General features: G+C 44.3%; 1 protein-coding gene across 1 annotated transcript in view; it reads left to right on the forward strand.

The window, feature by feature from the left end:
• Positions 1-23,058, forward strand: part of PRKCE (protein kinase C epsilon) — a 442,370-nt gene that overhangs the window by 309,299 nt on the left and 110,013 nt on the right. The window contains exons 7-10 of the mRNA XM_049649833.1: positions 4,490-4,632; positions 7,157-7,253; positions 10,138-10,337; positions 12,995-13,168. Coding sequence (XP_049505790.1) covers positions 4,490-4,632; positions 7,157-7,253; positions 10,138-10,337; positions 12,995-13,168 — 614 coding nt within the window. The remainder of the gene's footprint in view (positions 1-4,489; positions 4,633-7,156; positions 7,254-10,137; positions 10,338-12,994; positions 13,169-23,058) is intronic.

A 23,058-nucleotide genomic window follows, 5' to 3' on the forward strand; every position in this document is an offset into this window, starting at 1 on the left:
TTGCTATCCCTGTCAACTTACCTTGCTCTGAAGTCTGCTCTGTCTGAAATTAATATAGCCACTTCTGCCTTCTTTTTGTCACTGTTAGCACAGTATATCTTTCTCCATGCCTTTAATTTTAACCTAAGTATGTCTTACATTTAAAGTATATTTCTTGTGGATTATTTACCTCAAAACCACAATGAGATACCACCTCACACCTGTCAGAGTGACTAACATTAACAACTCAGGCAACAACAGATGTTGGCGAGGATGTGGAGAAAAAGGATCCCTTTTGCACTGCTGGTGGGAATGCAAACTGGTGCAGCCGCTCTGGAAAACAGTATGGAGGTTCCTCAAAAAATTAAAAATAGAACTACCCTACGACCCAGTAACTGCACTACTAGGTGTTTATCCGAATGATACAGGCTTGCTGTTTCGAAGGGGCACATGACCCCAATGTTTATAGCAGCACTATCACAATAGCCAAAGTATGGAAAGAGCCTAAATGTCCATCGACAGATGAATAGATAAAGAAGATGTGGTACACACACACACACACACACACACACACACACACACACTGGAGTATTACTCGGCAATCAAAAAGAATGAAATCTTGCCATTTGCAACTATGTGGATCGAACTAGAGGGTATTATCCTAAATGAAATTAGTCAGAGAAAGACAAATATCATATGGCTTCACTCATATGAGGAATTTAAGATACAAAACAGATGAACACAAGGGAAGGGAGGCAAAAATAATATAAAATCAGGGAGGGGGACAAAAACATAAGAGACTTAAATATAGAAAACAGGGTTACTGGAGGGGTTGTGGGAGGGGGGATGGGCTAAATTGGTAAGGGGCATTAAGGAATCTACTCCTGAAATCGTTCCAACATATGCTAACTAACTTGGATGTAAATTAAAAAATAATATATAAAATTAAAAAAAATTAACCTCAAAAAGAACAAAAAAATAAAGTATATTTCTTGTAGATTAAATATAATTGGGTCCTGTTTTTTGATCCACTCTAAAAATCTCAATTGGCATACAGTTGACCATTGAACAGCACAGGTTTAAACTGTGTGGGTCCACTTATATGTGGAATTTTTACAGTACTGTAAATGTATTTTCCTTATTATTTTCTTACTAGCATTTTTTTCCTCAAGCTTTGTTGAAAGAATATAGTATATAATACAAAATATGAGTTCATCGACTGTTTGTTTCCACAAGGCTTCCAGTCAACAGTAGGCTATTAGATGTTAAGTTTTGAGGGAGTCAAAAGTTATACTTGGCTTTTTTACTATGCAGGGGGGTCAATACCCCTAACTCCTGTGTTGTTCAAGGGTCAAGTATATTTAGACCACTGACATTTAAACTGATTATTGACATAATTGGATTAATAGCTACCATTTTTGCTGCTGTTTTCCATTTGATGCCCTTGTTCTTCCTATTTTTATTCTCTTTTTTTCCTGCTTTCTGTAATTAATTGAATATTTCATATGATTCCATTTTCTCTCTTTGTTGTTAACATATCAGTTATTTTTCCTTTTTTAATTATCTTTGTGGTTGCCTAGAGTTTGCAATATACATTTACAACTAATCCAAAGCCACTTTCAAATAATACTCTTAATGCTCCAGAGGTAATGCATGTACATTATAATAACAAAATAATCATAATTTCTCCCACTCCATGTATCATTGCTATGGTTCATTTCCCTTACGTGTAAGCACACATATTTATATACATACGATGTACATCAGCATATGTAATTGGTTATATTGTTGCCATTATTTTGAGGAAATGTTATTTCTTAGATCAATGAAGACTGAGGGAAATACAAGTTTTTATTTTACCATCACTTGTTCCTTCTCCGATGGTCTTTCTTTACACAGATCTGAGTTTCTGACCGATGTTGTTTTCCTTCTTCCTGAAGAACTTCTTTTAACATTCCTTGCAAGACCAGTCTGCTGACAATGAATTCCCTCAGTTTTTATTTGTCTGAAAGAAGTCTTTCTTTCTCCTTCACTTTTGAAGAATAACTTCACAGATACGGAATTCTATGTTGGTGGTTTTTTTTTTTTTTTCTCAGTACTTTAAATATTTCACTGTGTTCTCTTGCTTGCATGGTTTCTGGGGATGAGTCAGATGTAGTTCTTATCTTTGCTGCTCTGTAGGTCAGGTGTTATTTCCTTCTGGCTTCTTTCAAGAATAGTTTTTCTTTATCTTTGATTTTCTGAAGTTTGTGTATGACATGCCTAGGTATAGTTTGTTTTTTTTTTTCTTTCATATATCCTGCTTGGTATTCTCTGAGCTTCCCAAATCTGTGGTTTGGTGTCTGACATTAATTTGAGGACATTCGCAGTCATTTTTGCTTCAAATATTTCTTCTGTTTATCTCTGTCTTCTTCATCTGGTGTTTCCATCATACACATTATACCTTTTATAGTCCCACAGTTCTTAAACAGTCTCTCTTTTCCTTAGTCTTTTTTTTTTTCTCTTTGCTTCTCTGTTTTGGAAGTTTCTATTGACATATTCTCAAGCTCAGAGATTATTTCCTCACCTGTGTCCATTCTACCAATGGTCCCAGCAATGGTATTCTTCATTTAAAAAAAAAAAATTTAATGTTTATTTTTGAGAGCAAGAGAGAGAGACAGAGCATGAGTGGGGGAGGGGCAGAGAGAGAGGGAAACACAGAACCCAAAGCAGGCTCCAGGCTCTGAGCTGTCAGCACAGAGCTCCAAGTGGGGCTCGAACTCACAAATCGTGAGATCATGACCTGAGCCACCCAGGCTCATTGCATTCTTCATTTCTGTTAAGTGTTTGTGATCTCTAGAATAACCTTTTGATTCTTTCTTAGAATTTCCATCTCTCTGCTTATATTGCCTATTTGTTCTCACATGCTGTCTACTTTATTGATCAGAGCCCTTAGCAAATTAATCATAGCTGTTTTCAATTCCCAGTCTGATAATTCCAGCATTCCTGCCATGTCTGGGTCTGGTTCTGACTGCTTGCTCTGTCTCTTCAAACTGTGGGTTTTGCCGTTTTAGAATGCCTTTTAACTTTTTCTTGATAGCTGGACATGATGTACTAGGTGAAAGAACTGCAGTAAATAGACCTTTAATAAGGTGGTGGCGAGGGTGTGGAGGAGGGGAAGCATTCTATAGTCCTGTAATTAGATCTCAGTCTTTGCCTGAGCCTGTTCCTCTGAACTATGAGCTTTGTGACTATTACTCAGGGTTTTTTGTTTTCTTCTTTTCCCTCCCATCTTAGGTAGGACAGTATGGCTGGAGTGGGCTGGAGTTGGGTATCTTTCTTCTTCCACATGGAAAGCTACAGCAGGCTAGACTTAGGGTATCCGCCCCCCCCCACCCCCACCCTGAGCCAGGGTCAGGTAGCATCTGATAAAACTACAATAGTTGAGGATCTTGTAAAATAGTTTCTCCTAAAAGCAGGCCTTGTTAAGAACAAAGTATTCTGGTTTGTTTCAAAATGGTTTCCCCCCTGTCCTGCACCGCCCACCCCCGCCCTGCAGCCAGAAGCATAAGGGAATTTTTCTCCAGGGTTTACTCTGAGAACCTGGTCAAACTCCTAGAAGCAAAACTGACAAAGATGTGGGGGTTCCCTATGACTGGCTGGGTCTGCCCAGAGATTGGACTTAGCCTTGTCTGCCCGGAGACTCCAACACTTTGTCAGTTTCGCTTCTAGTTCCCCTGCCCTGGCCCCCACAGAGGTTGCTGCTGGGGAGTTTCTGCCTGGTGAGTTGTGGTTCACTGTAGCTCCCCATCTGTCTCGTTCATTTTGGCGGTAGTGTTTGCCCTGTGACCTTCCTTCTCTGGTAAATCTGAGAAGAATGAGTTTTTCGGTTCGTGCAAGCTTTGTGCTTGTTAGGACCCAGTGATGTCCTCCAAGTGCTGTACATGCTAAGCTGGAAACGAGAATACTAAGCTGGAAACCAGCTGGTTGATGTTTTCACTTGCGATGCTCTATACCAAGGACAACTAAGTGATATGGGCAAAACAAGACTTTCAGGCACGGCTCTTGTTCCTTTGAAATTGGATTTTAGATTTGAAAGGAGCCTTGGGGGTCTCCTTACTCAGTGTCCTCATGTTCAGATGAGTGTCTCAGGCTCTACTATGGGCACTTCTCTCTGGGTAATATTCGCACATTTTAGCAAAGTAGTATAATGCACTGTATATATGCAACCCATCTGTGCTCAGGATCCAAATGAACTTTCTCTAAATAAACCAGTTTTGTTCTTTCATAGTCAGTGTTCTGCTCCCTGAAAGGAAATGTAATGTGATATTTATCCACAAACAGTGGTGACCACTGTATGGTGTTTGGATGGATGCTGTTAGTTCTGTGTGATTTTATTTTTCTCTTTTTGTCTTTCTGCGTTTTCTAAATTCTGTCAAATGAACATGTATTACATTTACAATCAGGAAAAAAATAAGGTAATGTTTTCGGTCATGAATGTTGGAAGTCTCCTCTCCGTGTCTCCTTACAGTCTGCAAGATGAACGTTCACCGACGCTGTGAGACCAACGTAGCTCCCAACTGTGGAGTGGACGCCAGAGGAATTGCCAAAGTCCTGGCGGACCTAGGCGTCACTCCAGACAAAATCACCAACAGCGGCCAAAGGAGGAAAAAGGTAACTGGCCATTTGGTGGTGTTTCTGGAGCTCTCTGTGGGCCCACTTTCTCTGTGCTGGCTTCCTGAGAGTCCCATGGAGTGAGGTTCTAAGATCACTGGGTTTGAGACACTGCACACAAAATAGCATGTGCTTAAAGGGAAGGAAAAAAAAAAAGAAATTAGGCAAGTGACATTAAAGTCTCCTTCAGTTCCAGAAGTGGGGGGAAAACAAAGCAAGTCTCAAGTGTTACATTCCTTGGGGAAACATAACCTTTGAGATGAGGACTTTGGAATTCTCTCTAGAAAAAGCACCATTCTAGACAAGGCAATAGGCTTATCTGCCTCCAGAACTGGCATGAAAGCAATGTCACTGTTTTGAACTTTGCCCCCTGGTATTGCTATAATGAGGATAAGTGGACGAAGAGCTGGAGCCACATTCTTTTCTAGGGAACAAGCCAAGAAGGTCTGTGCTAGTGCCCGCACTCAGCTGCCCAAGGGACATTGTTAATGCCCCATGACATGAAACATCTGGGTCTTTCTTGGGAGACCTAAGCCCCTGTCTCTACCCGGGTGACCTTTGGAATGTCAGTGGGAAGAGATCCATTTGCTAAAATGTTATTTTGGTAAGTCAGGGCCCACAGATGTAAACAGAGCTAAAGGCATCCATAGCATTTTGTTTGAAGGCCCTTCTTAGCCTTGGCTCCCAGCCTAGAAAATGTAAGAGTTTTTGAAAAAGTAAGTTATGAGAAAATCAGAACCACATTTAACTGGGCAAGAAGTTCTGGTGGAGGTGAGAAGCAGGCAGTGATCCTCATCGCCCAGTACCAGGCATTCTCAAGCACTTTCTAGAAAAGTAATTCGCACACCAGGTGCTCTACAGTTTGGACTCCCAATGTTCTCCCTAAGTCCTGCCCTAAAATTCCTTCCGAAGGGCTCTGTGTTTCCCTTCTTTTAGAGGCTGCCCCCCCACCTTTTCCCGGGTGCATCTCAGAAGAGCCCTTTCCCTTGAATGGGGAGGTTTGGATCGTTTTAATCTTCTTAAACTCCTCCTTCTTTACCTTCCCAATAAGCCAAGGTTGGAGGAGAAGAACTCTCTTCTCCCTGGTTGGTTAGCTATGGGATTTTGTGCTTCTGGTGACTCTTAGCTCTGTAAATCCCACCAGTGGAAGTAGGACTTTAGTTATTGACCCAAGGCATTGCAATTGTAAGCAGAATGTCTGCACCCAGGAATGCTAGACCCCCACCGAAGGAGTGGGTTAAGTAAACACCTTGTGATGACAGAGTAGGACAGACACATTTATGAGCTCTAGAGAGAGCCCTCTTCAGGAGATATGGCTTTTCTCCTTGCTAGAAGGAAATGGAGACAGAACCTTCATTAGTCATCATGAAGCATTTTAAAAGAAAACTCAATACACACCTGCCCTCCCTGCCCCCCACCCCCAGTTTACACAGGCCATAATGCCAATAACCAGCCATCGTCTGTCTGAGGTTTGGGGGCACCTGGTGATATGAAGCCAACATGGAGGAATTCAAGAGAAGACAGAGTTAAAGACTAAAGGATTCTGATATTTTTATTGCTGGGTTGCTTCTGATGCAAAAGCTGGAAAAAAGCCACATGATCCAAGTCGTGGCTTGGATCCCTTGGTCCCTTAGCGTGTGAGTAAGGGAGAGAAGTCTCTTGCTCAGAAGCTAAGCGGGCTTTTTGCAGGAGCGTCAGGCTTGCTGGAGTGTTGTCTGTCTTCAAGTTGCCCTTTGCGAGTAGTCCTTCACCCAGCAAGGATGTGTGCACACGGCTCTGGAGCAAGAGTAAAATAGAGTATGTGTGACTGCTTAGTCCAAACCTCTGACTTTGGTGGGAACTCCACATGGGTGCACTGACACCTGTGCTGGGAAATAGACTTCACTGGAGGGTGTCCTGTTAAAATTTGCCAACCGGTATCAATGCACCTAAAAATATTTATTGAGCTTCGACTAAAGGTATCATTTGGTACAAGGCGCCAGAGGCAATACAAATGCTAGATAGAGTCTTACCTTCAAAGAGCCTATAGTCTACGTGAGGAGAGTGCCCCACACAGTATCCATAAGCAGAAGCCATTAACTAAACACAGCTGAACAAGAGGACGGATAAACGTGATAACTCGAGCTGCTTGCATTGGCGAGCGGGTTTTCACGGAAGGGGTGCAGTTGTGCTTTGCTTAGACAGGTCAATTGCCTTTGCATAGGATGAAAACTGAACAAACCACAGTCTCTTCCTAAGTTTTTAATTCCTGTTGGCTGCCCCATAGTGTAATGTTGGATTCTGGTGTGCAACCTAGTGATTCAGCACTCGCGTGCATCACCACGTGCAGTCTCGTCTTCCCTTTAACTGTCAGGAGGAACCTGAGTCTGGGCTTTCAGAAGGTCAGTTCAGCAAGTGCTGCTGTGCCCCCGGGGCTCCTACAGCCCTCGCTGGGGTCCAGCATCTGGGCGGTTCTGACTTGGGGGTTGCTCCCCACCCTCCCTTCTCATGTCTCCGCCCCCGCCCTCTCTCTCCCTCTCTCTAGCTCATTGCTGGCGCCGAGTCTCCGCAGCCTGCTTCCGGAAGCTCACCGTCTGAGGAAGATCGATCCAAGTCAGCACCCACCTCCCCTTGTGACCAGGGTGAGACCCTCAGATTTGCTTTGTGACCTCTGAGTAATATCATCTGAAGGACTGAGGGCTTCAGACACCCTCTCCCTGCTGACTCATTAGCTACTCTTTTCTCTCTACAAGTATTTCTTCAGGGAGAGGCACTAAATGGCTCTGCTCATGTTAAACCTTGTCCATGCCAGGGTAAGAGAGAAAAAGCAGGGGATGTTGTGGTTCTTTCTTTACTCCTGCCTCTTTCCTGGGTTCCAAGTGTAGGAAAGCACCCTGGGCCTGCTCCCAGACCTTCCATGTGTCTGTGCCACTCAGCTGAGAGCAAATTCTTTCCTGACTCTGGTCATCACACCCAAAAACCTGAAAGCAGGGCATGAGTGGGGGCCTGTGGCTGAGCAGGGACAGGAGTGCCAAGCAGAGAACAGATGAGAGAAGGGAGGAAGCCAGCTCTAGGCCTGACCCCTTCCTAAAGTTCAGCTTAGGATGTTTCCTTCTTCCCCGTAAGAATATGCCTCGTGTAGTCGAAGTTTCTGAGTTCTGCAGGCATCCAAGAATGCTGAGGGGAGACTAACACATTTAAAACCTTGCCCTCTGGTGATCAGACCCAGGCGTCTCTGGGAAAGGGATGTCTGCTCCTGCAGAGCAGGAATAATCATCATTGCATGGCAATAGTGCCTTGATTTTCCATAGCCCCAGTTGTGTTCCTTATCTTAATCTTATCTGCACACTAACTCTGTGTTGGTGTGCCCCATCCCTGGCCCCATGCTACAGGGTGGGAAGCGGAAGATCAGAGAGTCAAAAAGTTCTGTCCAAAGGCCTGGAACTAAGTCAGCAGTAAGAGCAATGCCATACCCCTCCTGGTTTGGGGACACCCCCCCCCCGCCCCCGGCTGCCGCCCCACCTCAGAATCTGTGCTGTCATACTCTCCCTGGGGGTGTGACCCACTTCAGTTTATCCAGCAGTAGACGAAACAGCTGCAGGGCAATATGCCGATCCTGAGGCCTCAAAGTACTCGGCCTGCATCCCTCCTCTTGCTGCTCTGATTAGCTTCCTGTGTCTTTATTCCTGTGTCTGCTTAATTCCAAAAAAGAATTTGGTCCATTTGTATGTACTTCCAGTGGCACTCAGGGGGCCTCCAAACTAGTAGGTATTATCCTAGAACCCGTGCAGGTGTTTTCATGTGCCCCATGTTAGTGCTGAGACCTCCTTTGGGAGCTTCAAGGAGCCGGGGTTCTATGGTAGAGACCCCCAGTAAGAGTGAGCTGGCTGGAGTTTCTAGGCCTGGCTCCTGCCAGCGTGCTGCCCAGACCCGGCAGGACGCAGTGCCTGTGTTTTTCTCTGGTCAGTGCAGGCACGAGCAGGCACGAGCATTACATAATGTGCAGTGGTGTGGGCACAAATGGATGCAAAGACCCTTACTTAGCAAGACACAGCATTGCTACACAACAGGGATGCCACATAGTTTCTCTTCCTTCCAGGAAGGAACACCCACAGTGACATTTTCTTTAAGCTCTAAAGCCTCTAAACACCCAAGTCCTGTTTTCCAAAATCCATTTAATAGTTTGCCTTGAAAACGGAGACTTTGAGCCATTTGCTGAGACTAGAAGTTATACTCAGTAGAGGCATAAAAGAGAGGAAATGGGTGAATTGGCAAAGGGGAGAGCTTTAGACTCAGGAACCACCCTCACCCTTCCCTCCCCTCCACCCTAGCACATCTTAGAGGAACTGGACTCCAGGTCTAAGAAAGATCCAGATTCTTTGAGCAGGCTTCATGGGCCTCAGTCCTGCAAAGAAGCTGAAGATCTCTTTATGTCAGGCAGCAAATGCTTATCATGCCTAACCTGGATTCCTCAGGGTTAATGGTCTGTGTTCTCCTTCGACCATCCCAGTTATTCATGAGCATCTCTTAAAACCGGAGTATGCTTTCGGTGCCCACTTCTACAATGAGGAGTGTGTGTGTGTCCTGGTGAATGAATAGCTAACAATAAAGCTTCCCCAAACAGCAAAGGTCAGGGGGTCATCCAGTGTTATCACCGCCAGGTAGTTTAGGTCACATGCTCTGCCGGGGCACAGGACTGTCCCATGGCCGTGAAATGGAACTGAGGAATCCCTGCCCTGGCTCCGATAAATTTGTAGCATGCCAGTCTCGGGAAACATTTCTTCACTTAATGATAAGCCCATTGCTCATTTGGTTTAATATCCTCTTGGGAGATGGGTATTAGAATAAACGCAACAACAAGGCCGAGTAAAGTGCTTTACAAGTTAAAGGCTTCCTGGTCCTTGCTTTTGATATAGTCATATCACCAGTGATAACTGTGATGACTGTTCTCAGTCATTGTTCTAAGTTTCAAAGGGACTTGACAGGTACCTGTTGCCTTTGAGACTGCAGGATTCCAGACAAGGCTAGGATTCCTGCACTACACCTAAGATAACAACAGGCTGCTAGCCAAGGGGGCTTTCAGAGAGAGGGCCTGGTTTTTGTGTAATCTGAAGGTGTTGGCTGGTGGGGACCGTGTCCTCTTGTTTGCGTACCTAGATGCCAATGAAAGCATGTACGTTACATGTACCTTAGGTGCCAATGAAAGCGTGTACGTTACACATACATTCGGTGCCAATGAAAGCGTGTACGTTACGTGTATGTTCGGTGCCAATGAAAGCGTGTATGTTACAGGTACATTCGGTGCCAATGAAAGCATGTACGTTACATGTACATTCGGTGCCAATGAAGGTGTGTAGAGCAAATGAATGTGGGAAGAGATGCCGCACTGGATTGGCTGCTGTGAAGAACCAGATGGAGGGTGGAGGCCTCACGCTTGGGGGCAGGGGACGTTCTGAGTGCTGGGTCCTGATGGGAAGGTATCATGAGGTATGCACTAATGTGGTATCTTGTCACCCTTGGCCCTAGAAATAAAAGAACTTGAAAACAACATTCGGAAGGCCTTGTCATTTGACAACCGAGGGGAGGAGCACAGGGCGGCGGCCTGCAGCGATGGCCACCTGGCGAGCCCCGGCGAGAACGGCGAAGTGCGGCAGGGCCAGGCCAAGCGCTTGGGTCTGGATGAGTTCACCTTCATCAAGGTGCTGGGCAAAGGCAGCTTTGGCAAGGTCTGTGGCGTGCGTGGGTACAACCGCTGACTTTCTCTGCCCTGTGGCGTTGCCTCATCTATCTGCTCTAAATCAGATTAAGCTATGAACATTTCAGCCCAGTCTTGTTGCGTCTTCCTTCCTTGTTCAGTGGAAACGGCCTGCGGCTGAGCAGGTGGGAGTCCAGGTTCTGCTGCTAAGTAGCTATGAGACTTCAATGTAGTCACTTAACTTCTTTGGGATTCAGTTTTTCTCATTTGTCAGATGGTGACACAGGCATCCAGTGAGATCACGGGTAGAAGAGCACCTTGAAAAGCTTAAATTGCTTTACATGAGCTTGGCTTCCTGTTAGCAGTAATACTAGCTACTACTTCCCTTCCTCAGAGCTCCATGCGGAATTTTGGCTTTCATTCGTTGCAAAGACTTTAAAAAATGAACTCTAGAATCGCTGCACTCAGTGAGCTTGGGGCTCAAAGCAAATCTGAGTGTGGGTTATTTTGAAAGGTAAACGCTATTGAACCGACTTTTCTGGCACTTACTACATGTTGGGTTTATCCTCCACATTGGCGAGAGAATGAGGATAATCATCTCATGTCTTGGGTCTTGCTTTGCCCTCAGTGCCAGGCTCCCTGTCCTGCCCCACACTGAGGTGAGCAGAACCATGCAGGGTAGGGGTGCCAAGCGTGTCCCGTGAAGCTTTCGTGGCGATCAGGCACGATTCTGATGCTGGCAAAGTGGGGTGCGTAAATACTGTTCGTTTTAGAAAGAAGGTGTAAGGGCGGAAAGCCTGGGATGTCGGCTAACATTTCAGCCAAGACCCCCGATGATTCCCTCGCTCTTCTCAAAGGCAGGAGTCCACGGGAGGTGTCTCCCCAGGCCCTGTTCTGGGGCCCAGGCACCACCCCTCCCCCCCCCCCCGCAGCTCCCCAGGGTCACGTGCCCTCCTGTGTCCTGGTCTCTTGAAAGCCCCAGCTGGCGGGTCAGCCAGCTTGCAGAGCTGCTGACCCACTCTACTGCTCTTGAAGGGAACGGCTCAGGAAGCCTCCAGGGTATGGGCCTGCCCCCCTGGCCCCTCACCTGCCCCATCTCCTCCTGAGATTACTGTAGCAGGAAGGTAACAAGAGGGGGCTTAAATGGCAAATGCTGAAGCAATCACATTCCTCAGAGACCGGGTAAGTAAGAAGCAGGCCCCAGTCCCTTGGTCCAGGCCTAACTCCGGGATGTGAGCCACTTTAATTTTGAACAAGATTCAAGGTAAACAAGCAGGCTCAGAGTTTCCAGGTCTCCATACTGTGTAGGCAGGATGGGAACTTGGAAGACTCTGGAGTATTTAGGTTGTTTCTTAGGGAAAATTGCAGCCAACGTTGGAGCTAGTTTTAAAGAGTGCATTACGTGTGGGTGACAAAAGGTCCTTAGGTAGCCCCCTGAATTCCCTCTTGAGGCTTCTGAGTTCCCACTCTTGAGAACTGGCAGCTCACCTTGGAATACTGTGCTTAGGAGCTGTTTAAAAGGAGAAAGACTTGTCATGCTGTGCAGAAATGAGTGCAAAAATATCAAATGATAGGAGAGCTTTAATAAACTGGTAATTTGCCCTCTGGAAAAGGAATCACATTCCCAGTGTTAGAAGAAACCACAAAGGCAAACATGACTGATGTAGCTACATGAGGACAAGTGATCCTGTCTGATAGAAGATAGAACAGAAAATCCTAAAACAGGCTTAGACAAACCTTTGCAGAAAGCAAAGTGTTAGCATCTTTATATACAAAACTCCTACAAACTCATAAGAAAATAATATAAAGTAGTAGATAACTAGACAAAGTTACCTTGACAAATATAAATTGACAGTTCACACAATTAGAGGAAAAATTTTTTCAAGTTTCTCTTAAATACAGAGAACAAACTGAGGGTTGTTGGAGGGGAGGTAAGTGGGGGTTGGGCTAAATGGGTGATGGGCATTAAGGAGGGCATTTACTGGCATGAGTAAGTGATAAATCACAAAATTCTACTCCTGAAACCATTATTACACTATATGTTAACTAATGGGGATTTAAACAAAATTGAAAAATTAAAAACAAGTTTCACTGCAAGTTAAAACAGCCTGGAGGTTATATATCACACCTGTTACATGAGCAAAAATGCTTTTTAAGTGAAAACACCCAATGTGGGTACATTGCCATAAAACTAAGGCACCTCTCCACTCCTCATGGCAAATTCTGTTGTACATCCTTTTTGAAATTCAAGAAATGTGCAAAATATTTTACCCTGTAGTCAACTTCTAAGACTTTCTAGCTTAAGGATATGGTTGAAAAAAAAAGTACATGTACAAAAACACCCAATCCAATAAATATATATTTATTTATTGAAATCAAGAATCAGATGCTTAACAGACTGAGTCACCTAGGCGCTCCAGTAATATGTTTACTTGAGTTAAATATAAGCATCCCTGATAATGTTGGTGACGATGTAGATGATGAAACCTTATGGAATCATGTTCGTTTAAATAAAATCATATGTGCAATACTATGATCATAAGCAGGACAAATCTATATGAACATATGAACAATTATTTAACAGATATGTATTGCTTCTTTTTTTTTCTATGCTAGAGATTGACTTGTGTTTCTTCTTTGGATTCCATGCATGGATAGATTGCTATGAGTGGTTTTGGTTCATTGCAGGTCATGTTGGCTGAGCTGAAAGGCAAAGATGAAGTATATGCTGTGAAAGTTTTAAAGAAGGATGTCATCCTCCAGGATGATGATGTGGACTGCACGATGACAGAGAAGAGGATTTTGGCTCTGGCGCGGAAACACCCGTACCTAACCCAACTCTATTGCTGCTTTCAGACCAAGGTATGTCTAGGAAGAAGCCACCATCTTGAGGTAGTGCTGTATGATGTGATGGTATCTTGATGTCTGATTAAAAACATCAATTATAGACCCTCTCCATTATTTTCTAACAGGCCTTGTGAAGTGGCATGCATTTTACCCTTGAAAAGATCAGGGTATATCTGAACGGCATCCTCTTTTTTAAGGGTGCAGAATTTTCCATTCAGGGTTGTGCTCGTGAAGGAATGAAAAGGCAATAGAACTTTGCAAATGCAGCTGAACAAAGCCAAATGGCTAAACCCAGTGTTTGCTCCCTGGAAAAAACAACGGGCGTGATTAGTCCTTGCTCTTCTCCTAACTTTCTATCATTAGGCAGATTAAGTTCTCTGTTGCCTTCAGATCAAATGAAAAGGAGTAAAGCCCGCCCTGACCACTTCTGACTTGTATAATGTCATATGAGGCAGAGGATGTGGACAAGTGCTTACAAGGCTCATTTTCAGCTGGCTGTGTGGGAGCCTGGGAACCAGAAGGTGGCAGTAAAGAAATGAAAATAATTTGTAGCTGCATTATGGAGTCTGACCAATGACTATCGTAACTGATTTTTTAACTTACTGTTTGTTAGTAAAGAAGAGAAATGCCAACATTCTTTATGAAGCTCCTGTTTTATTACCCCTTTTGTTGCGGGGAGTGAAGGTCTTTTATGGTGGCTTATGGGTTTGTCGTCCTTAGCTTCTTGAGAAGGCAAAGGCAACCTCACCTGAAACTCCCCCCGTGCCCATCTGGAGCCCAGACAGTACAGGGCACCATCGTGGAGAGACGATCTCTTGCCCCTTGGCATACTCTCACCTCTATGTCACTGCCATGATGTTCTTCCACTTTGAATTCAACTATTATTGGTCATTTGGCAAATTTTTATTTTATGATATTTTATTGACTTCTTCCCATGTGCCAGGTACTGGAGATACAACGGTATCTCCAGTCTCTCACCTGAGGGAATTTACAGTCTCTTTGGTACACTGTTTTTCAAAGGGTATTTCTCTGAACCCTCATCACTTGAGAAATTCTAAGAATAAAGGATCCTTTGGCCCATAGTTTGGGAAATTGAAATTTTGACTTCTTCTAGACTGCTTCAACATGTACTTGCTTGTTTAAGTCCCTAAGGAGAAATGCAATGGGGGGGGAAAAAAAGATTGCCTGTGTTTAATCTACTATTTCCCAATTATTTGATCTCAAGCTCCACTTATACAATCACCTATTCCACACTGAGAAACAGTGATCTAGTGGATTTTTCCTATCCCTCTGATCTCTCAGGAAGATAAGAAACACCTTCTGAAAATCTGGAAATCCCTTTTCTGAACAGGTGCAGGAGTCATTAGCTATCCTTGTTTTTGAAATGTGTTATGTAATTCCTAATATTTGTGGGTCTATGCATGTATGTGTACATATGCGGAGCCCAACATGATAAAAGAGGATCAGTCATATGGTTAACTTTTTCTTTTCTCCACTCGAGTATAATTCTAGATTAATGAAAAAATGTGTCCTGTAAGTCTTTATCTTCCATGGCACCTATCACAGGGCCTCACATTTGGTGGGTATTCACTATCAGAATTGGAGGGTTGGAAGATTTTATAAAAATTATCTCTTCTACTCTACTTTTTGCACCAGTGAGAAAATCAGATGTCAATGAAGTAGAAGTCTTTTGCCTATAGACACTCTGTTTTGGCCACAGTGGACTTAGCATCTGGTCTCTGGGACTCCTAGTCCAGTGGAACCTTGCTCTGATATCACACTGATATTCTCTCTTGCCTGACCCAGTACCGTGCCCCCCTGTGTGGGGGGAGCTTTCCCCCCTTCCCCTAGCCCTAGCAGGTAGCCATCTCTTTCCCTGTCTGAGGTGGTTTCATGGGTAGAGATCCACACTGGTGTTTTTTCTTTGGACATATTGCCAAGAGGTTCAACATTCTTGGGAAGCACAGTGAAGGGTCAGCTTTCCTACACCTCTTGTTGAATAAGTGAGATATGGGAATGGATGTCTTTCATGTCAGCAGTGTTCTCCTCTGTGCATTGTGGAATATCAAGGCTAAGGTTCCTCACTGTATGGCAGCTTTTGGAACACAAAGCAGTATTTAATAAACACCATGAATTTCCTTTATGGGAGAACAATACCCAAACTGACACATGGAGATTGGGGTCTGTCTGGATGGCTGAAGCATGGGGTTGGGGAGAGAAGAGACTTTAGTAGTTCAGATATTTACTAACTCTTTTTCTCAGGCCGATGTCAGGTAGCCATAGTTACAGGAGCAACCCACCTCTTCCCTGCCACCGTTATTCCATAGAGAAATAGCACACCCCACTTTACACACCAGACATATGTTCATCTCAGTTTTTGAAAGTGAATCATATTTTAACTTCACTGAAGGACCTTAGCTTATTAATGAAAGCAATCTTACGAAGAATCATTTTATGAACTCCCAACTTCTAGAAAAGGTGACTTTTCCCATGACAACCAGTAGTCATGTTTTTTTTTTAACATTTATTTATTTTTGAGAGGCAGAGACAGACCATGAGTGGGGGAGGAGCAGAGAGAGAAGGAGACACAGAATCCAGAGCAGGCCTAGGCTCTGAGCTGTCAGCACAGAGCCCAATGCGGGGCTCGAACCCAGGAACCATGAGATCATGACCTGAGCCGAAGCCAGCCGCTTAACCGACTGAGCCACCCAGGTGCCCCCAGTAGTCATGGTTTTAAAGAGTAGCTATTATTCACTCACCTGACTATGAGGTAGGCGCTGGCTCTAGGTTTATCAGCAAAATGTGGAGGGGTTTACTCCATAAGCAATGGGGAGTTTATACTCTTTCTGTAAACAAATGGCAACAAAGAGTATTGGGTGGGTGTTCAAACCAGGAGGACTCAGAGAAGAGGTGCTCTTGGGGTTTGGAGTGGGGAGGCAGCTCAAGCCAGGCTTTGAGGGGGGAGGATTGGGCCAGGGTCTGGGTGGGAACAGGAGCCGGGCTCAGTAGCCATAGCTCAGTCTTGCTTTTATTTCACTTTTCCTGAAAAGAAAGGACCCTGAACCTGGTTTCAACTAAGACTCTAATACATGATAAAGGAATGTGAGATCTGATTGCAATCCTATTAAGATTTCTTTCATTCTTACTTAATTATGACACACAAAGCAGCAATAATGTTAAGTCGGGTTTAATTACTTTTAGGTGAGCCTTTGTTTTTCAGTGTGTAGGGGAAAAGGCCCCCATAGAAACACACCTTTAGAACTTCTTGATAGTTCGCACATAGCTTCAGGCCACACACTCTACAGATTGCCCGATGGGACTTAAATGTGTGTGAGGTGTGGGTGCCATGTCTGGTGTGGTGACCAATGGTGATGAGTATATAAACCTACTGGCACCAGTCATGATGTCAAGTCGTGAATTCGATATGGTCCTCACAGCCCACTGAAGGTACGATTCAAGGCCAATTTGGCCTTTTCTGTGCCATGCCTACCTGCCATTGGTTCATATACTCTGATCCTTCTCCTGGAGATCTGGAAGGAAGAAAAGCAAAGGAAACAGCTCCATTGTTCCAGTGCTAGTAAGAAAAGGCAGACAGGCCAGTAAATTAAGCCAGTAACTTCAATTTCAGTCAAATTTAAACCAGTATATTTGACTTCAGTTCCTGCTATGCTGTGTGCTCTTGGGGCTGGTGGAGTAGCCTGAACTAGGGAAAGCTACAAAACTGTATTTAATTAACTATCAAATATATAGTATGAAAGGTGGATCAGGGACTTCCAACTCCAGCTGAGATAGAGAACCCTCATTTCTATCAGATCCTCTCTCTCACAACTAAAGAACCCTCGATGTAATTCTTATTTCATAAAGGCATTATGCTCATCAAGATCAAGCCATCCAGAATTACAGTATCATCTATTGATGCAGATGAGAAACTAAAATTTCCATATTTAAAACTGCCAGATGACTTTTATATGGATGATGTTAAACTGCTATCAATGGTATTTACTATTTTCACACACAATAACTGTTTCTTGGTTAAAAAAGTAGTGTCCATAATGATTTCAATGAATATACAAGTATTATTTGAGCATCTATTATAGGCTAGACACTGCTAGATTCTGGGGCTACAAAGCTCCAAACATACCAACTCCGAACTCAGGGAGATGACTGTCTACTGGGGAGACAGATGTGCGGAGTGATGGACAGCTCTTCTAATGGGGCCACGGAGATGAGACATTTGAAGCCCTGCAAAGGGTAGTTGGAAAGGCTTCCTAGAGGAGGTGAAACAAAACCAGGACCTCAAAGCATGGGTGGCATTTGAAAGAGGATAAGGGCAGAGAGATGACTGAGGAAACCTAGAACTTATCGACCAATCTCCTCTTCGACACTGTTTTCCCAACGCTGGAACTCTCACCTCTTTCTGTGCCCTACTTCCGCAAGCAAATGAAAATGGCTGAACAACAGCAGTGAAGGAGAGGAAGAGTGGAGGATGTTCAGAAAATTCCTGCACCTGCGAGATCAGATGATTGGTAGAGAGGGGGCAGAAGTACAGTTGGCCTTTGGACAACACGCCCTTGAACTGGCGCACTTATGTGCGGCTTATTTTCGAGACAGTACAGGACTACAAACGTGTCTTCTCTTCCTCAAGGTTTTCTTAATAACATTTTCTTTTCTCTAGCTTACTTCATTGTAAGAATACAGTGTGTAATACATATTACATACAAAATATGCGCTCATCGACTGTGTTCTCAGCAAGGCTTCTGTGCAATAGTAGACTATTGGTAAAGTTTTGGGGGGAGTCAAGTTCTATGCAGATTTTTGACTGTGCAGGGGCTGCGCACCCCAACTGCCATGTTGTTCCAGACCTACTGTACTATGAGCCAACCTCACTGGGCGAGGCACCCAGTGCAGCTCCACAAGTTACAGGTTTGGTCAAAGTCAGGGCTTAGGGCAAGGAGTGACTTCAGGAACTGCCTCTTCAGGCCTCTCACTCATGCACAGAAAGCTTAGGGACGAGAGAGCCACTGAGTGATGGGTTTGTTTTTGCTTTTGTTTTTGTTTTTGTAGTTACAGGAAATAAAATTCTCAGGCATTTTTAGATTCTATGTATGAACCCCGTTGTGAAATCATTGCTTCCGACTGGATCCCATAAAACTTGTCTCGAGTAATTTCACCCACGATTTTTCCTCTTTAAAAATATTAATCTCTACCTCATCGCACCCATCCCCCTCCCTTTGGCATTTCCCGCCAGGCCTGGGAAGCTAGCTCCTGGAGGGCTGTGCCTCTCTCAGCTGCTGTGAAGGAAACAGAGGGTGAACTCCTAGAGAATCTGCCTTGGCCAGGTTCCCTCGCTGCCCTGGGGGAAATGCAGAATGGAAAAATCCTTAAAAAGCAACTGGAGACATTTTTCAAATGAGTTTTAGTAATCCGTGTGAGCGTAGGGTGAGAACTACAGAGCAGGGGTGTTGACAGCGTAGGGAAAAAAATGACAGTTGCAAGGAACCCTGATGTTTGTTTTGATCATTGTTTCTGTAGGATGGCAAACACAAAAGCAAAAAGCAAAGTTAAAAATTAGGCCGTTGGGAGATATTTTGAAAAACAGATGACTGTGTCAGATTAAGTCTAAGAGCCAAGAAACAGTTGAACAAAGTATGCCTCCTACTAGAGTGTGCTTGTATGAGGCAGCCAGACGTGGAAGGGGCTGGAGGAGTTTTGATTGGAACTGGTGCCTCACAAGAGTAGACTGACATGTTCAACACCATGAGTTGGCGTGTGGGTCAGAAAGCCACCTGGTAATCAAGATGCTCGCAAATCAAACTAGTATGGGGGACAGATTCAATTCTCTTGAGGAGGGGTGGTCTGAGGCCATGGAGGGCTGGTGGGGATTGAGAGGAGAGAGAGAGAGAGAGAGAAAGTGTGTGTGTGTGTGTGTGTGTGTGTTTGGTAGGATGTGTCTATGTGCGGACAGGCCAGGCATGCCCAAGCCAGTCAGAGGAGATAAGAGTTTTCATAATCAGGCAAGGCTTCACAGAGGAGAAGGATCTGACTCAGGTCTTGAAACATACCAGGATACATTCTACCTGATGAAACAAAGGTTATAGAGTTAATTAATGTTCATGTGCCCTGGGGGCAGAGAGGTATGCATATTGGCTCTTAATCTACGATGCTCCTGCCTCTTTGCCTCTAAGGAAACCTTGCATTTGCCTTTAAAAATGCTTTTAAAAATGCTTTTTAAAGTTGCTTTTAAAAATGCTTTCGCTTATATCAGCCATTGAACATGCCCTAAATGTGTCTTTGGGAGGCGAGTATGGTTACTCTCTCTTTCAGACGGGAAACTGAGGCCCAGCAAGGCCTTACAACTTGTCTGTAATAGAATCCAGATTGGAATGGAGATTTCCTGATGGCCCTTGTTCACACATTATTCTGTGGAGCTCCTTCCTACTGTTTAAATTCTCTACTTCAGATAGCCTCACCTCCAAACTCCTTTCCCCTGTCTCCATTTGCTATCACACATAGGAAAAAGGGTCTAAGGATGATAGTTCTATCTGACTTGGACCCAGTGAGATTGAAATTTAAAAAAATGCTGGCAGATATAGTAGGATCTATCAGACCGTTTCTGGAAATGTGTCTGTTTTCTGGGAGTGCAAGAGAAGGGAAGAGAAAGGGACCTAGGCACAGGAATTAGAGCTCTTTCTCTACATGAGGGGGTAATGTCTTGACACACCCATCATAAGTTGAAAATATGCTCAGAATACTTACATCAGCCTACAGTTGGGCAAAATCATCTAACACCAAGCCTATTTTACAACAAACTGTTGCATATCTCATGTGATTGGTTGAATACTGTCCTGAAGTGAAAAACAGAATGGTTGTATGGATACAGATTGGTTGTAAGCATGTGGGCTGTTGACCCTGGTGATCATGTCACTGACCAGGAACTGGGGCTCATGCCATTGCCCAGCCTCAAAAGGGAGTACCGCAATCACTGGCCTGTGTAAAGGTCAAAATTTGAAGTACAGTTTCCACTGAAAGCATATTGCTTTCACTACATCGTAAATCACAAACATCATAAATTGAGCCATCGGAAATCAGGGACTGTCCATATATCCGAAATGGGCAGGAATAGGATGAGGTCCTCACACCTGACCACTCAGCCATCACTTACTGAGCAACCACTATGTACCACGCCATGGGTGTCATGGCACCATGCTACCTGCTGAGGGAGTTAGTGGTGAACCAGATAGTTATGTTTCCTGGCCTTATGGAACTCAAAGCTTCACTGGAACATGTTTGTTGCACCACAGTGTGAGAAGTGCTGGCATGCACCTACTGCCCAGAACTCGTTGCTTTGTTTTCTTTCCGAAACTGTTGTTCTTGGCTTTTAAAAAATAATATTTAATTTTGGAGCACCTGGGTGGCTCAGTTGGTTGAGCGTCTGGCTCTTGGTTTCAGCTCAGGTCATGATCTCATGTTAAATGAGTTAAAAGAGCCCCATGTCAGGCTCTGTGCTGACAGTACAGAGCCTGCTTGGGATTCATTCTCCCTCTCCCTCTTCCTCTCCCTCTCTCCCTCCCTCCCTCCCTCCCTCCCTCCCTCCCTCCCTCCCTCCCTCCCTCTCTTCCCCTCCCCCACTCATGCATGCACACATGCTCTCTCTCCTGCTCTCAAATAAAAACTTTAAAAAAATAAATTAAAAAAATATTTAAATTTTATCACAGAGCATTTTTGTTCATTGTAGAAAATTTGGAAAATTCAGAAAAGCTCAAGAAAATAAGAGTGATTCTAATGACTAGTATTTGATGTATTTTCAATTTAAAAGTAGTTATCTGTTTATTTCTAAAGTTGATATTCTATGTAATAAACTGTTTCACCAGGTGACAGCGTATAACCATCCCCATTGTCACTATTCTTCCATCAAATGATTTCCAAGGTCTCTACAATATGTGAGGGCCTCTTGTAGAGAAATGCTGTATTTGGGGGCTGCAGGCCATCAATCCATGCTTGGCTTCCTGTGGAGCTTGCATCAGCAGGAAGTGAACCAGAAGGTGCTGCCCAGAAATGGCTTTTGCCTCTCTGCAACAGAACTGCCTCTTTCTATTGCCATTTCTCTCTCTCTAGAACATAAACTCGAGTGCAAATTGTAAATAATCTATTTGACATTGACATATGGCAGAGCAAGATTTAAACGCTCTTTCCACCTCTAAGGAATATACTTACCCATCTTCCTAAACTATCTGCATATTCTTCTAAGCTGTAATTTTTGCATGAGGTTTTGTGGAGGTGCGGTGTGTGCCTGCATGTGTGTGCACACGCATGAGGACACACAGACCCTGGATATGCCGTGGCAAGGGAACCCGCGCTCGCCTCCTTTTCCCACAGGAGCACTTCTAACCTCTTCACACATTAGGATTCCAAGTAATCTATCATTTGAAGAGGGGATTTCACTTCAAAACAAAACAACAGTTTAAAACCACTGTAACTTCTGAGAGTCTGGAATAAATCTTGATGGTTTTTACCTACCCATATGTAAGCTGATGTTTATATGGAGCAGCGGTTCCTGAAGACTGTCATTACAAAGGTCCTTCCATTACTAAAACAGGCACATTCCTGAGATTTAGGTAGAGATGGAATTTGGGGAAGCAGATTTAAAACCTAGATTTCTCGTATTCTCTGTGAGTGCCATCTCTGAATGGGTTGGATGGTTAATACAAGCATTTGCAGAAAACAGTACCTAGAAGCAAGTGTATAAACCACTTTGGCTCACTGAGGAAGGTTTTCTACCAGAGAGAGAGAGGGAAGTAGATGGAACGTGGCTAGGATATGCCACTCTGATGACGAGAAAGTTGGTCATGAAGATCTGCTCTGTGCCAGCACCCTATCAGGTGCCATTGGAAGATTGCAGGGACTGTAACTCTTCTGTTCAAGGGGAGTAGATAAAATATACATCAATCAGTAACTGAGAATATAGTATGTGATGAGGGGCACAGAGAGGCTTCTACTTAATGAGCACCTATTATGTGGTGAGTCTTGCATAGCACTGATGTAATCTCACACAAACTTTCATGGGGTGTGATGCTTCTGCCGTCTCTTTGGGCAGATGAGGAAACTGAGGTTGGGGTGCTCAACAGCTTGGCCAGGCTCACACAGATCTGGGGCTCAGAGCACAGGGAGCCACAGGGAAGAAGGGCTTGGCAGGAACAGACCCGCCAGTGAAAGGAGAGCAATGGCTGTGCTGAAACAGGAGGCCCACAGTGGGAGGGCATGAGAAAGACACCTTCCTGAGGAGGTTCTGACCAAGCTGGGGAGATCTTACAATGCCCGGCAAGGAGTCTGGACTTACTCTGGAGATAAAAGGTTCCTTGAGGGTCACATGGGAAGTGAGGACTTAGTGCAGCATGATGCCTCCGTGTGCCATGGACGAAAGGGAGAAAGGAAAAGCAGACATACTGGGAAAGAGGCTGTTTCAATAACCCACATGTGTCCAGAGGCAGTAAGAGAGAGCTTCTGAAGGAAGAATTGCCACAGGCCATTTGACCTTCCCTCTGCATCTAGAAAGGCTGGTGAAGAAAGTAGAGTGTTCCTTTGGATAGTCTAGAAAATATTGGTGGTGTAATCCCAGACAGATTAGAAATGTGAATTTAGATAGCTGCCAGTTGGGTTCGGTGACCTACACACTTCTAAGGTGTCCTTTGCTCACAGTTCATGGGTACACAGGATCAGATTTAAATACAAAGTTTCAACTTGAAATCTAAAACCAGAGGGCCAAGTCATCGAACCCATTCACCAAACAAAGCCAGTTTCCTCATTGGTTGACATCAGACCTCCCACCTCCCCCCAACACCATCTGCTGGGTTTTGGGATTTACTCTGTGTGTGTGTGTGTGTGTGTGTGTGTGTGTGTGTGTGTGT

Source organism: Panthera uncia (assembly GCF_023721935.1).
Source record: "Panthera uncia isolate 11264 chromosome A3 unlocalized genomic scaffold, Puncia_PCG_1.0 HiC_scaffold_11, whole genome shotgun sequence".
Lineage (NCBI taxonomy): Eukaryota > Metazoa > Chordata > Mammalia > Carnivora > Felidae > Panthera > Panthera uncia.